General features: G+C 39.6%; 2 protein-coding genes and 1 long non-coding RNA gene across 7 annotated transcripts in view; 1 reads left to right on the plus strand and 2 right to left on the minus strand.

Annotated features, from left to right (window-relative positions):
- Window positions 1-3405: 3405 nt before the first annotated feature.
- Window positions 3406-8125, minus strand: LOC117079397 (cytochrome b-c1 complex subunit 7). Its single transcript, XM_033203209.1, has 4 exons — window positions 8008-8125; window positions 5612-5683; window positions 4281-4447; window positions 3406-3646 (listed from the first exon to the last, which is right to left on the minus strand). Exons 1-4 carry the CDS (start codon window positions 8024-8026, stop codon window positions 3569-3571), a joined length of 336 nt encoding a protein of 111 aa, XP_033059100.1. The 5' UTR covers window positions 8027-8125; the 3' UTR covers window positions 3406-3568.
- Window positions 8126-9952: 1827 nt separating this feature from the next.
- On the plus strand, window positions 9953-10533 carry LOC117079402. Its single transcript, XR_004435417.1, has 2 exons — window positions 9953-10076; window positions 10409-10533. It is a non-coding gene; the product is annotated as an uncharacterized LOC117079402 (long non-coding RNA).
- Window positions 10534-11899: 1366 nt separating this feature from the next.
- The window catches only part of MTERF3 (mitochondrial transcription termination factor 3), a 34489-nt gene continuing 30225 nt past the window's right edge, over window positions 11900-16163 (minus strand). For 4 of the 5 annotated variants that reach the window (XM_033203215.1, XM_033203213.1, XM_033203214.1 and 1 more), the window contains one exon: window positions 11900-12167. In XM_033203215.1, the coding sequence (XP_033059106.1) occupies window positions 11973-12167 (195 nt within the window). In that variant the 3' untranslated portion in view covers window positions 11900-11972. The remainder of the gene's footprint in view (window positions 12168-16163) is intronic. The other variant, XM_033203217.1, reaches the window with a different exon arrangement.

Consider the following 16163-nt stretch of genomic DNA (forward strand, 5'->3'; position numbering starts at 1 on the left):
ACTTCCCTTGTTTTCCAAAGAGCTATGCGTCTTACTCACTTTCTAAACATCCCTCTCTGTTGCTGTCCCTCCTAAAATCCATGCCTCCTGCCATATAGTGTAAATCCATCTGCTCTTCATCCATCAAGCTGTCAAGGATTTGGTTATGACAATTTTTATGTTCACCTAACTTTTTAATTCCAAGTACTTTGGTTATTTTCAAAGCTACACACAGGATGCCCATATTTTTTCATATTTTTAAAACTCCATCCTATTTGTGAAGGATTATTACTTTGGGCTTTGGCCCAGTTTTTATTCTTACTGCTGAATCTTTTCATAAGTCAAAATTAGTGCAGTTAATGCTTTAAAGGAGAGTCCTTAAAGTAAATAGCTAAATGAAATCATTACCAAAATGTACACTTGGGATTTATTAAGATTCTAGAATTTAAAAACAGGAAAAGGTGCCATCAGTGAAAATTCCATCACTAACACTTTGGTACCACTCATAGAGCTTCACATAAATATTCAGACCATGGTAGCTCAGTGCAGGAATGTTACCAAATATTTCCATGCAATCTGGAACCAGGACCAGAGCTGGCAATTGGGGGTCCAAAGGTCCAATATCCCTTACGCTGCTTCCTCTACCTTGACAACAGGAAGGCTGAGTGATGCTAGGTAGTGCACTACAACAGTGAACGTAAGCCAGCCATCTGTTTTTCTGCAAAGTATAGTAAAACAGAAAAACAGAACATAGACCACTTCAGAGTAAACAAACATATCCTTCTTCAAGATGTAGGAAAACCGGATATTCAAAACCAATCTCAAACTTTAAACAATAAAAGATATCAAACATTTTAAACCGTACAAAGCAAATTAGCAGGATTTTAATGTTGGCAGTTTTAAAATGTCACCCATCCAAAACACAAAACAGGGAGATAGCCAAGTCTTAGCTCCATCCTAATCAAAGCTGTCATGCAGATCCAGTTCCACTCTTCTCATCTCCAGCAGGTACTTCACTCAAGGAGGTGACACCCAAGGGGAATAGACGGACCAGAAACAAGAGTGCCACATAGAAGGAAGAGAGGAGACCTTGCACCTTAGCTACTGGTTATTCGACTTTGGTGATATTCAGCGTTTTCCCAAGTTATTTTTTCTCGCTTCTCATCACATAATTTACATTATGCATACTATGTGCCAGAAACTGTTCGTGCTTGACATGTAGTCAGTTAATTTTCACAACTGTGTAAAGTAGGTTTCTATCATTAGCTCTATCTTAGGGCCAAACTGAAGCACGGAGAGGTTAAATGTATTCCTAAAGCACTATACAGTGAGCAAATAAGATTCAGACCTGTGCAGTCTAACCCAGAATTAGCTCTGAATCACTCTACCATTCTGTCTACAGGACAAGCCTGTGTGTTTCCGGCACTCTCATGGTGATTTTTCACACAGGACAGCTTTTGATAAAAGAAAGGCTCTCTCTTTCAAATGAAAGGACTTCACTGATGGATTAACAAATTCTCACCCATTCACCTATGTGAGCCAAATACTAGATCTACTTTCTTAGTCTTCATAACAAGCAGGACGATAACCGTAATTTACAATGAACACAAAACATTGATATAGTGTTCAAAGAACTTTTGCACACTTGTTCTCACTTAGAAGAATGAAGTAATCTGGAAACATAGAATAGGCATACACTTTGGCTTTAGGAAGAACTCTTACAAAATCAGAGGTTGCCCTATGTAATACCACACTTTTTACTTTGAGCAGGTGGATAGCCTGGGGGTTCCTGTTATACCTCAATCTTGGTCAGTTCTATTTGTTCCCATCCTTCAGCAGTGCCCTTAGGCTTGCTTTAAACATTAACAGCATTCATAAGCATGGTTTCTAGGGTCAGAGCCCAGCTTCCCTCCACCCACCTGGCTCCCTACACACCTTGACAGTACTCTTTGACATGCCTCAGTTCTAGTCTCCTTGTAATCGTACATGGTAGATGTCTGAACGAATAGACCAGAGTCCTGCAAAAGTGATCTTGAAATCACAATTAAAAGAGCCTTTGGAGACATCTACTCAGGAAAATTTTCTGAATAGATAAATGCTTTTAAAAGGGTAGTTCTAGACAGCCCATCTTCTTGGCCTCCTTCTGCAAAGTAGGACATTAAAACCTTGTCACAATGTGACCTGAGCAAAACCATTATCAAGTAATCTTGTTGTCTTGAACCAGACAAAAGAAAATTGACATGATTTAAGGATAGGTTTAGAAAAACAATCTGACTAGCAAAAAAAAAAAAAAAAAAAAAAAGCGGGGGGAAGTGGGTTCCTAGGGAATTTAAGAGGCTAATATTTTAGCAAAAATTTGAAGATGCTCTTCATGATACACACATTTCTCATTGCTTTACAAATTTTAAATGTAACACAAATTTGTTTCTCACACTGTTTTGTTATTTGAGGTAAGGCATTCCTGCCACACACAGCAATGACCTGTCCTGGAAAACCAGGGAGGCTGCAGGTCCTACTGTTCCTTCTTTACTAGCTGTGGCTCCGCACTCTCACCTCCACCAAAGAAAGCATTTCAGAATTTAGGAGTGGAAATGACAACATCGAATAATTCTAATTTCCTTTTTTTTTTTTTTTTGGAGACAGAGCCACTGTCGCTCAGGCTAAAGTGCAGTAGTGTGATCCAGGCTCACGGCAGTCTCCGCCTCCCGGGGTCAAGCAATTCTGCCTCAGCCTCCCGAGTAGCTGCGATTACAGGTGCCTACCACCACGCCTAGCTAATTTTTTATATTTTTAGTAGAGACAGGGTTTCAGCGTGTTGGCCAGGCTGGTCTCGAATTCCTTCCTTCAGGTGACCTGCCCGTCTCAGTCTCCCAAAGTGCTGGGATTACAGGCATGACCCACCATGCCTAGCCAATGATTCTAATTTATATTTTAAAAAATTACCCTATGATCTTAAAACTTTTAACTGATTAGTATCCAACCCTTAAACTTCATAACAATTATTTCCAAAGTGGAAAAGTCACTGGGATATGGGGACAAGTATGATTTGTATTTATACTTCCATTTTTCTAATGTCTACTTTCTGTTTTCTAGTACACATGTTAGCACAGTATATATTACTTAAGTATGCCTATGTTGGGGTGAATACATAATTTATTTTTAAATGATAGGATGCAAAATCAAATCTATTTGGATAGCAGTGAAGAGGCTATTTCTCAATCCTGGCAAACTAGGGGGTGCACTCCCCCTTCTTTTATTCAGTAGCTTCTACAAGGGTGTAACTTACGGAAGTTACATCCTTCCATAAACTGATAGGCTATCCAACCAGTGAGGAAAACTGATAAACTGGCCTCTGAGCTCCAGGGAGCAGTTAAACACGACTAAAAATATCTTGAAAGTTTGGAAAAAAATTTAACAGTAAATGGATTCAGTAGTTATTCAGTGTAAGGTTTGGAATTCAAAAACTCCAGCCATTACAATAGACATTTATTTAAAGTAAAACATCTGCAGACCAAATAATTCTTAAAATTGTTTGTTTCAAGTATAACCATCTTCATAACAGCTGCATTCACAGATTTCAACTACATGATTACTTCTTTGCCCATTCTTCTCTTTCTTTTCTTTCCCGAATAACCTCTTTCAGATACGGTTCAAGGTAGAAATTTTCCTAAAGAATGAATGAAATATTATATATTACCATCACGTACTGATATATCCCAAACACTCAACAGGTCTTCGATAACAAGAAAAAAAAAGTACTTTTTAATTTCCAATTTTAGAAAACATTCTCAACCTAAGAACTATCTGCTTTTTAAAATGTCAAATCTGTGGTGATAGTGTGGTAAGTTGCTTTGACAGGTTATGAGAGGGAAGTCTTTTTGGGAAGAAAAAGAGATGAGTGTCTACAGGCCTTTGCCTAGTTTCAATGCAGTTCAAGGGGTGAGAGTTTGCTTCACAGAAGCTCTTCTTGGGATCTGGAGTGCCACTCAATGGGCTGATCTTTCATCTAAGTAGAAAGCAGAGTGCAGAGGTAGAACAACAATGACCTGGATTTTAGTCCTGGCTCTCTATATTAGTGACTTGCTTAGTGATTTCAGAAGAATCATTTCACATGTAAGAGTCAATGTGGTTTTCTTCTAAAACGGAAATAACATTTGCTTTATTAACCTCACCAAACTATTGACAGAATATTTATTTGACATGACTCAGAAAACTCTAACACCACGCAAATGAACATGTTTCTCGTTTCTAAAACTCAATCCTTAATGAGCAACATTGTCAGGTAGATAAAGCTGTGCTACCTCTTCATATTTGGTCCACTGCTCTTTAGGCAAGATCTGATGCTTCAGGCTCAGGTCCAGTGCCCTCTTAATTCGAAACATCCTGTCATTATAAAGGTTCTCAGGAAGCCTTCTTATGGCTTCTTTTACGTCTTCATCCTCGTATATTGTATCATCTCGCATTAACCCTATGATAGACGACAAAGTTAGAGAGCACATGCATCTCAAAAATCACATTGTTTTAAAATTAGTAAAAATATCTTTATGACTTATAACTTACAACTTTTGGTGAACTATCGAATTCAAATCACTAGGTTCAATGGAAATTCAATGTACTTCATACATTAGGTTGGTGCAAAAGTAATTGTGGTTTTGCCATTAAAAGTAATGAGTTATTACTTGATACAATGGGTTATTTCTTGAACTAGACTATGGAAACAATATATGAGCCTCTTAAAATCCAATGCCACAAAATTCTTATTTTATCTAAACCATTTACAAAACATTTTAAATGTTTACTTTGTTTTTAAACACACATTAATAAACCACATCTCTACTTTCTCAGTTTAAATCTGAGATCAAGGTATTAATGAATCTTAAAACGATAGTATACTAAGGAACCAGTGACTTCTGCTTACACTTTCTTCAAGCTTCAATAGCAAAAGATGAAGTTCATGGCAAATTACAAAGTTCTAAAAAAGCTTAGGAAACATATGATCGCATGGATATGAGAAAATTTTAATATTTGAAAAATCTCTACTTTCAGTGTTTATAAAACTTAAAATTTTAAGTGGAAGGCCGGGCACATTGGCGCCTACCTGTAATCCCAGCACTTTGGAAGGCCGAGGCAGGTGGATCACCTGAGGTCAGGAGCTCGCCACCAGCCTAACATGGTGATACCCTGTCTCTACTACATACCAAAAAAATTAGCCAGGGATGGTGGCACAGGCCTGTAATCCCACCTACTCAGGAGGCTGAGGCAGGAGAATCACTTGAAACCGGGAGGCGGAGGTTGCAGTGAACCAAGATTGCGCCACTGCACTCCAGCCTGGTGACAGAGCAAGACTCTGTCTCAAATAAATAAATAAAATTTTAAGTGGTAGAGTTGGGAGAGGGGGTGTAGAAGGAAAATGTCTTACTACTTAAATCATTACCAAGTCAAACATTTTAGAGGCTTTCATCCCTCTCCTCTCAAAAAAATTTTAAAAAGGAACTGGATTTAACATAATGGGATTTAATTTTAAAATCTTCTGATGTATACAAGAACTTAAATATTTTTTGGAACCACAGTAACACTTGTAAAAGCAATACTCTCAGAAAAAAAAGAAAAATTAAAAAGCACAGATGCTTACCCAGTTTATTGAATCCTGCAGCATTGTAATACCATTTTCGAATACCATCCAGCCACTTGCCTGATGCTGAAACTGATAATTGTCACACTGTTAGCTGCTACAATTATACTATATGAACACACTGATGGGCAAGCAACCAGTACTCAGTTATCTTGCTGATGAATGCAAACATAGAAAGAAATTTCCTTTTAAAAGTATATACTATATACAGCAAGAATTTAATCAAAAAAGAATTAGATTTAAAAGAAAAAAGTTTATAAACTGTTGATAAAAATTGCTTATTTTATTTATGAGCAAAAGTGGCTGCAGGAAAATGGTGGCAAGTCATGGAAGAAGAGGGTAAACTCAAACACTGAATGTACAAAAGATCCATAGGTACATCGTGTGCCCTTATGCCTGCCCTGTTACCTTCAGAAATGAAGGGGTGAGAGATAGGAAAAGGACTTGAAAATTTCTATCATTTGTAGTTTCATAAATAGATCACAGGAAATAATTGTAAACTTTTCATTTCAAAGGAGCTGGAGTTGTGTGAAAAGAGTGAGATTTCAGCATAGGCTGGCAGGTCTAAATGACCCTCATCCTGTAAAACTTTTACTCGACATTACAGTTATTTCATTTGGCTACATTCTTTAAAAATATATGTATTTTGGGGAGGATTTTGATACCATTAGTCATTTAAACATTAATATGGATTAGTAAAAAAAGTCCATTTACCTCCTCCTAAGCGACTAAGTTCCCCCCAAGGGAATAGATATTGAAAACGGAGAGAAATGGGTAATTTTAAAATTCTTTGGGGAACAGGGCTGAGTCTGATGAAGTAACCCAGCAGGGTCCAAGTACAGCAGGACTGTACCTGACATTTTAGGAGAGACATTTTACAAAAGGGGAGGTAGAACAAGTTTACATTTTCTCTTAAAATTTTGTCTAGCGTTAGCCCCTTACCAAGGAAGGAAAGCAAACTCTCCTTTCACTCAACCCTCCTTGCCTGCAAACTCAGTGCACTACAGATTACGTGGCTTCAGCAATTCTCTTTGGAAATTAAGAGTCATGTATAAAACTGCTGCTAGAAAAACAAGTATCAGTCAACAATCTACAAACATACTTGTGGAAGACAGATTATTTTTAACCACCTATCAGTAACTATAATAATATTCACTAAACACTTATTGTGCACCAAACACTTTCCTATTTGCTTTACCAACATTAGTTGATTTATTTCATGTCTCTTACTACAGCAAGGGAAGCAAACTTACAGAAGTAATCCCACCCAAGGTGAGAGTTAGCTAATGGGAGTTGAGATCTGGTCTATGTAGTTCCCAAACACGCACAGAATCAGTGTCTTGAATTTAGTAAGACTCCTTCAATATCTGCTAAATTAATAAAATAATTATTTAAAAAGTCTCCCCCACCCCCAAAAAGCTCAATGTCAATTAGGTTAGCGGATGTTTCTGGCAACCTGATGTTTTCTAACAGCTTCACAATTGCTGGGGGCAGGGAGAAAAGGATCAATATTTTTTAAAAGCTACTCCAACTTGGTTGCACTGCAGTGAGACGAGATTGTGCCACTGCACTCCAGCCTGGGCGACAAAGCAAGACTCCATCTCAAAAAAAAAAAAAAAAAAGATACTCCAACTTGTACCGCCAGAGGGCAGAGATTAGAAAAAACAAAAACAAAAAAAAAAACAGGGAAACCCAACTCAATGTTCCAGTTATTTTAAATATTCCAGTAATACCTGCATTCTATTCCACAATAAATGCGTTTGAACCTACAATAAATTCAAATTTCTCCAAACCTACTGATCAAGCTGACGTTCTAGATAACCCAAGGTTAACGTGAAGCGTCGCTCGTATCCCTTGCTCAACTGTCTCTGATTCGCAGTTTGAGAAGCGCGAGGGGTGCAATGAAATTTCCAATTCTACTTCCTTGGGTCACTTTGCCTCAGTTATCAGCGTAAACGGGAAATTAATATCTCCCTCGTGGCACTGGCAGGAAAATTTATAGGGCCAATGCACACGATAGAGCACCTGGGTCACAGAAAGCACTGAGCTCATTCTGGTTCAAAGTCATCCACTAGTTATCTTCTTGTGACCTTTAACTTTTCTAAGGCCGAGGGGAAGGACTTCCGAGCATAGGCAGCTAGAACTCCAGGGCTGTCAGAGCCACCGCGGGCACCTTCACAAACAGCGGGTTAACACCCCAACCATACACAGGCAAGCCCGGCCTGGGAACAACAAACGAGTGGGGAAGCACGTCCTTTGGCTGGACTGAAGCCGCCACTTTCCCTTCCGCGACAAACTTGGTCACTTACAAAGAAGAGAGAAAACGGAGCGAGCTGCAGCGAAAATAAACGGTGGAGCGCGACGATGCCCGCCAAGAAGACCCCCCTGTCACTTACCCGCCTGCTTGCCAGCCATTTTGACCAGAAAATAAAGCGTTGCCTTCTGGGTAAGTCATAGAGGACACGCTGGGCCCAGTCCGCAGGCGCGTTACGCCACATCGCGAACCGAGAAACGCCGCTTGCGCAGGCGCAGTTCTGACGGCTGTCTGAGCTCCTGCGTGTGCACTTCTCCGCCAGGGTGAGGCCAATGGAGTAGGCGGGGCATATTGCGTGCTATGTTCCTAGAAGTATTGGTTGTGATGTGATGGGAAGAACACAGGTCGGGAATTAGGAGACAGAGGCTTAAAGCTGGGTTCTGTTACTTGCTGTTAATAGCTATGAGAGCGTGGGCAGTATGAATTCAGCTCTTTGTGCCGGGCAGGAAGCTAAATGTTTTAAGAGCATCGTCTTATTTTCTATTGAAGGACTGATGGATGCGCCATCCCAAAAATATATGGAATTGGTACACTGATTATTTCGAGTTGAAAATGTTGGAGAAATTGTAGTTTCAGAAAGGGTTTGATGACCCATCTCTTCCTGCATGCAGCAAGCCATAAAGCTTCCTCCAGGATTCCTCTGGAGTACCCGTCCCTTAACAGAGGGAGAAAATAGCACCCATCACCAGAGACTGGAAACTGGGAGCTGCTTTGGACCTGAATATACTTTCCGAAATAACCCTTATCTTCCACTACGTTTACACCCCACCACACCCACGTTTCTCCTAATGACTCCCCAAGAAATTTACAGCCCCTAGCCAGATCCCCTTTCTTCTGATTTGTAGTTCGTGTAAAAAGTATAAAGGCATCTTACACTGGCCACTTCACTCTCTTGTGAGGATCCCCATGCACATGTAAAACTAGTAAAATTAGTGTGCTTTTCTCTTGTTAATCTGCCTTGTGTCAGTTTGGTTCCTAGATCCAACCAAAGAGCCCACATAAGAACAAAGGGGTGATCTCTCACTCCCCTGCACTGTCATTTAATTCTAAAAGTACTGTAATTATCTCATTGTAGATAGGAGAAAGCTGAGGCTCAGAAAGGTTGAATAACTTGTCCAAGAGGACATGACTAGAAGAGTCCAGGTTCTTATTCCAGAATCTGAAAATCCAGATGCAAACTTGGGGTTCCTTAATTCTAGGGCCATATGCTACACTACTAACCCAGGAAAGACATCAAGCCTTTCAGGCCTTGGGTTTCTCCAGCTGAAGATCTACATCTAGCTATTTTAGTGGAAGGTTAGGTCAGAAAAGGTTTTGGGTTTTTCGTTTGTTTGTTTGGTTGGTTGGGGTTTTTTTTTTTTTTTTTTGGTCACCTCTTTTTTTGTTGTTCAGCCTCTATCACCCAGGCTGAATGGCACAATCTTGGCTCACTGCAACTTCTGCCTCCGGGGTTCAAACGATTCGTGCCTCAGCCTCCTGAGTAGCTGGGACTACAGGTGTACATGCCACCATGCTCGCTAATTTTTGTATTTTTAGTAGAGACGGGGTTTCACCGTGTTGGCCAGGCTGGTATCAAACTCTTGACCTCCAGTGATGCACCCACGTCGGCCTCCCAAAATACTGGAGTACAGGCGTGAGCCATCACGCCCAGAAGAAAAGGTTTTTAAAGATTAAATCTAATATGTATTGCAGAATTTGCACACAATTTAAAGACAGAAGTATATAGATTTGCTAACTTTTAAGGTCTCAGCCCCAACATGTGAAGTCTTAGGCATAAACATCTAGAGACAGAAAACAATTGGGGGGAACTGGCATGACTGATAGTCACTGGTGAACTTCTACCATTACTTGGTGATATCTTTTTTCCCCTCAGTTTTAAGCTCAGAGCTGGGACAATGTAGAATAGAACCTTGTCTCGCCGTAAGTTCAAAAGGTTAGATTTAATGATCTTAGTCACATTCCAGTTCCAAGATTCTATTGATTTTCCTTTTTCTTCTATCTCCATGCTGCTACAATTCTTCTATTAGTCAGTCCTGTATGCAGCACTAAAGCTGATGAATGATCTCTTCTATCTTACACTAGCCAAAGTGAAGTCTGAAAGATGTGAAGAAATGCAATACATATGTACATTGGCACATTGCCCTGCAGAGGGTAGGTACTCAATAAACTCTCCTCCCTTCTACCCTTTACATTTTAGCTTGCTGGTTTCAGGTGAAGGTGACAAGAAAAGGCATATCAAAAGATCAGAAACCCAAAATTGTCACAAAATCCAGCTCCTAAGAAATTAAGCTAGAGACTGAATGTTTGCTGGTAGTCATTAATGTTGATTCAAAAACTATTTTTGGTTTTCTTTCCTCCCAGCACAGGATTAGGGATTGCCTTTCTCTGCCCTCAAAGTTAGGCATGGCCATGTGATACTTTAGCCAAGAAAATTGTGGTAACTTTTTAAGAGCAATTCTTCACATTCCTTTCCTTTTCCATAGACTGGCAACACTCCAGAAATGATGGAGACAGGATACATCAACCTGTATCACTAAAGACAATGTGGAGCAGAGCCTTTGTGGTCCTAAGAGACATGTATAAGATAAAACCTTTTGTGGTTTTAAATAATTTGAGGTTTTAGGATTGTTCATTGTATCAGCACAACTTGCCTATTCTGATAAGGTTGTTCAGTGGGTTATTCATAAAGGCAAAATGCGGTTGTGAGCCGTACAAAGAGAGGACAGGATGGTTCCATGGTGTCCCCAGCTTATTTTTTATTGTTTCCTGTTTGTTGATCTCATCCATTGGAGAGCTCCATGAAAGCACCTATCTATGTCACACTCACCACTGTATTCTAGGAACTCAAATGTCGGTTGCATGAATAAAATATGTAACAGGAAAGCCACTATACCTGGCCCTGATGAATTACAAATATAGTTTTTCATGAGGTTTTTTGAAGGGCATCCAGCACACCACAAAACCCTCAGCACAACAAACTACCCTGAAAGTTAGTGACTTAAAACACTTTCTCCCAATTCTGAATTCAGCTGGGTCGTTCTGCTTAGTGTAGTGTCTGCTAAGACATCCCAGATAACTTCATGCATGTCTGGTACTCAGCTGGCATGGCTGAAAAAGCTGGGGTTTGGCCAGACATCTTTCTCTCCACCTAGTTTCTCCAGCAGAGTAACCAGACCTCTCTATACCGTAGCTTAGGGTGCCAAGAGCAAATGTTCCAAGAGGGCAAGCCCTGATGTGCAAATTCTTTCAAGCCTGTGCTTGACAAATGTCCCCTGGGCCAAATCACATTGGCCCAGAGTCAGTGTGGGAGAGGACTAACTACACAAGAGTGCAAATACCAGGTGTGGTTCATGGGGGTCACCAGTGTTAACAGTCTACCCAATCTAGTGATTATAAGGCAGACAACTGAAGTTGTGATACTTCGTTTTACAAATAAAAAAGCAAAGACTCAGAGATGAAATCACTTGCCCAGGATAACACATGTCATAAATGGAAAACAAATCTGTTTACTGGTAATAAGTCGAAGGCTAGTTAAGCCTTTCACTATATCTCATTGCCCCTAATCTTGAAACTCTACTTTCCTTTTCCTGATTCTTAGCCAACTGTGAATATCTGTGTTCAAGAAGTTAACAATGTAGACAATCCAAAATGAAGTGTGCTTTGTGGCATTATCTGAGCTGTAGATATTAGATGACTAATGCAGTATGCTCTGGAAACTTGTAACAGTTCAAATGAAATAAAGCCATTTTATAATGAAACCACTTTAAAAATCCTCCGTTTTCATCTTCACTAGAATGACAAAGCACCAACTTAAAGTAAACCAACTCTCTCCCTTTCTCTGAACTTGCTGTATTTTCTAAGAAGGAAAAGGTAAACAAGAATTAAGTCAGTAGGAACTTGATGAAAAATCTACCACAGTATATGTACCCAAATTTACACTATCAAATGGTTTCCAATATCAGTTGAGACCCGAGGCATTTAAAAATATATTCATTTATTCATACATATATTCACTTTACAATATTGCATTTTAACATACATAAAAATCTAAAGCGTTTTTAAGAATTTATCAAAGTCTTGTACTGATGCTTTGGCAATCTCTTCACAAAATATTTCATCAGGAATAGATACGAGTTTGTCCAAAGAGATGTAGTTAGGTTTTGCTGGATCATACTGTGCTCTTCCTAAATAGGAAAGAAACAAGTGTCTTTCTTTGATTTTAAACAGCCTTGTATTAAATACCTAGAAAAGAAAAAAAGTTTTTAAAAAACATTGCACATTGGAGGATGAAATAATAAAAAGTTTACTTGGCAAAAATTTTAACAGGTTAACCAATACAAAGTACTGACCACGTGTTCAGTAAGTAGGATAAATGCCAGAGGATTTAAATCCTATATTTTCTGTTAAAAAACTAGAAAAAGGGATTCAAAATCAACATACAAAACAATAAAAAAAAATTAAGGGCTATAATGTGGGCAAAGAAGATTGAGTGCTCCAGAGACAGAGGAGAATGTGTTAAAAAAGCAAATCTTTGGCCGGGCGCAGTGGCTCACGCCTGTAGTCCTAGCACTTTGGGAGGCTGAGGCAGGCAGATCATCTGAGGTCAGGAGTTCAAGACAAGCCTGGCCAATATGGCAAAACCCTATCTCTACTAAAAATACAAAAATTAGCTGGGCGTGGTGGCACATGCCTATAATCCTAGATACTTGGGAGGTTGAGGCAGGAGAATTGGTTGAACCCAGGAGACAGAGGTTGCAGTGAGCCGAGATCCTGCCACCGCACTCCAGCCTGGGCAACAGAGTAAGACTCCGTCTCAAAAAAAGGCAAATCCTCAAGCCTCACCCCAAAACTATTTAATCAGCAACTCTGACAGCAGGACCCAGAAATCTGTCTTAACAAGCCCTCTAGATGATTCTGATATCTACCAAGTTTGAGAACCAATGTTAGAGATCAAGTTGTTATTGTAAAAAAAATTATAAGATTTCATAATCTATAACACCTCTCTCTCTTTTTAAATTCCCACACCTCCCCTTAACTAGAATCAAAACGAAATGAATCTGACCTCTGGGAGAGCAACTGGGAAAGTATCTCTTACCTGCCTCAAACTAAAACTCCTAAAAACTAGAGTGAGCAGCAGCAACTTGAGAAAGGAGTCTGAAGCAGGGAAGGCTCTACAGCCGACTGCAGAAAGAAGAGAGAAATGGGAGATCTGGCCAGACTTGAGCTACAGCCCTGAAGCCTGAGAGATCTGTGAGGCCCCCGAGCGAGGCTCAGAGGAAGCCCTTTCAATATTATGCCTGCCTCAAGCTCTCGTCTCGGCTGTTACAGACACAATGTGAACACAGAACATGATACATAACCCCTAGGCCTCTTTCCCTACATTCAAGTGAAAACAGTAACACATCAGTTGGAAAGGACACTATGAAAAGCAATTGTTGAAAACCAAAGTACTGTGAGAAGAGTGACTAAAAAAAGTACAGGGTGCTACCTCAACATGGGATTGGCTTGCTTCTGGAACAGAACATCTCCCTTTTCAGTCTCTGCTATTCTGCCCTTGTTCTGATAATTAAATTCCCATGATCACAACATTATGGATAATGAAGATGTAAGAAGTTTTATATATATATATTTTTTAAAGTATGACTCCAATGCAGTGATTCTTGGCTTAAAAAACTATCACCCAGCCGGGAACGGTGGCTCACACCTGTAATCCCAGCACTTTGGAGGACAAGGTGGGCGGATCACAAGGTCAAGAGTTTGAGACCATCCTGGCCAACATGGTGAAACCTCATCTCTACTAAAAATCCAAAAATTAGCTGGGCATGGTGGTGGCCGCCTGTAGTCCCATCTACTCGGGAGACTGAGGCAGGAGAATCGCTTGAACTCAGGAGGCAGAGGTTGCAGTGAGCTGAGATCATGCCACTGCACTCCAGCCTGGCAACAGAGCCAGACTCGGTCTCAAAAAAACCAAAAAACCAAAAACCAAAAAACAACTATCACCCAGCATACAGACAAAACCACAAATGGTTCTGGTGCTCCCAAACTATTACTAATTTCCTAAATATAATAATACTTCAAAGCATTTATTTAGCTTATGAGTAGATATTATGTTTACCTCTCCAGTGGTCCAAAGTTACTCCATCATTATAGAGTTGTGTACTCTTTCAAGTCCAAAAGTTACTGCTCAGATTGAAGTGTTTCTCCCTTCTTTTTTTATGGGTGTGGTGGTGCAGGGGGAGGGTTGTTGGCCACCAGAGGCTACTTTGCCATTGGCACAAAAATTTCATCCCATTAATGACATATTAAATTCTTCGGAGTTAAAAAAAAAAGTGCCCCTAGCCTGAGAATTATTGGTCCCCTCTAATCCTAAGGTGGACTTCAGCTTTGCTTTCACAGAATGTCACAGAGGAAGGGGAGAGCCAAGGTTTCGGGGGATACTGAATATAACCTCTTTCCTTAGCCTAGTGATTTCTTCACATTCATTACCCTAAAACTGCTTTTGTTATCCTCTACCTTCCACGATCTCTTCTTTGAAATGACTAAATTACTTCTTTCCCCATTTTTAATTAATCCTAAGTCAGATCTGCCAGCCAGGAATATTATCCTGGAGAAAATTAGTTCCACGCCATTGAGATTTAAACACCAGCCAAAAATTTAAAGTCTATATCAGCCCGTTCACAGCCTTACTGTCTGTTAATGTATTTTTTCATTAATAAGCTTTTTATTTTTCTGTTCTTTTTCCCCCAATAATTCCACCCAGACTCTAGGAATCTGAGAATCCCAATTTGGAAGCCACAATTCTACAATAGAGCTTCTCAGAAGCAAGGGTTTGGGGTGCCTAAAAATCTGTATTTTTAAGTGATTTTGATACATCTGGTCAGCTTATAATTTCTTCTATTTGGAAAGCTCCTCTCCATCTTTCAAACACCACTCACTCTTCTACAGACAATTCAAATGTCACTTCTAGCAGATCCTAGTAAAAGGCTTGGGTTTTTAAACTGGACTGCTGGAGTTCTAATCGTGGTTGTGCCCCAACCTTGTTACTTGGGTAACCGTGGACAGGTTACTTAAATCTCTTTAAGCTTAAGTTCTTTATGTATAAAACAGGGGTAATAATAACATCTACCTCACATGGTGGTTGTGAGAATTAACTGTGTTAATACAAATAAAGCAATAAAGATAGAGCTGGCACATAGTAAGTACTCAATTGCTGTTATTACTTCTATAATTCTCCTACCGCTTCTAAATCACACTGTAGGAGCTCGGATTAGGACTCTTTACCATCATATAAAGCAATTTTATTTTATTTAATTAATTAATTTATTTTTTGAGACGGAGTTTTGCTCTGTTGCCCAGGCTGGAGTGCAGTGGCGCGATCTCGGCTCACTGCAAGCTCTGCCTTTCGGGTTCATGCCATTCTCCTGCCTCAGCTTCCTCAGTAGCTGGGACTACAGGCGCCCGCCATTACGTCTGGCTAATTTTTTTTTTTTTTTTTTTGTATTTTTAGTAGAGACGGGGTTTCACGTGTTAGGCAGGATGGTCTCAAACTCCTGATCTTGTGATCTGCCCAACTTGGTCTCCCAAAGTGCTGGGATTACAGGCGTGAGCCACAGCGCCCAACCAAAGCAATTCTATTTTAAAACCTGTCTTCCACACTCGATTATAAGTTCCACAAGAACAGAGACCATGTCTGCTTGACTTTTGTATCCTCAGTGCCCAATGTCTAGCACTGATAGATGCTCAGTGATATACTGGAAAAATGACAGACTACCAAGGTTAGGAGGGGACAATATCATATATTCTTACCATCATCTATGGTCCCTGAATTACCCACCAACCCAGGGAAAAACAAATTGTCTTTGTTTTTTTGTTGAAGATTATTTTACAATTACTCCATGAGTCAAATTCACAAAATTGTAGCCTTCTAACACTTCTATAATGAGTATATTTACATTTGGTAAAATAGGAAAATCCTATATTAGAGACCCATTCCTCGTGAAGTATAATAGGCAAATAAATATAGCTGTATGTGAAGGAACTGGACCTAATGCAGTCTAGTTCTGAGAGCTATATTAAGGTAATATTTCTTTTACCCATCTTTTTTCAAAAACAGGAACACACGTTTGAAAATGGAGTAGAGGGATCGCTTAAATAAAAATTCAGTTTGTCATTTATCCAATAAATACTGAGTGGCTATTTGCATAGGAAATAGGAAAAAAAGGATTACTTTGATAAAAT

The sequence above is a fragment of the Trachypithecus francoisi genome, unplaced genomic scaffold (genome assembly GCF_009764315.1).
Source record: "Trachypithecus francoisi isolate TF-2019V2 unplaced genomic scaffold, Tfra_2.0 Lachesis_group7, whole genome shotgun sequence".
Taxonomy (NCBI): domain Eukaryota; kingdom Metazoa; phylum Chordata; class Mammalia; order Primates; family Cercopithecidae; genus Trachypithecus; species Trachypithecus francoisi.

Coding starts and splice junctions, on each gene's coding strand:
- LOC117079397 (XM_033203209.1), bottom strand. Junction 4,448..5,611: donor TGCAGGATTCAATAAACTGG/GTAAGCATCTGT, acceptor CGTCTATCATAG/GGTTAATGCGAGATGATACA. Junction 3,647..4,280: donor AGTGGACCAAATATGAAGAG/GTAGCACAGCTT, acceptor TTCATTCTTTAG/GAAAATTTCTACCTTGAACC.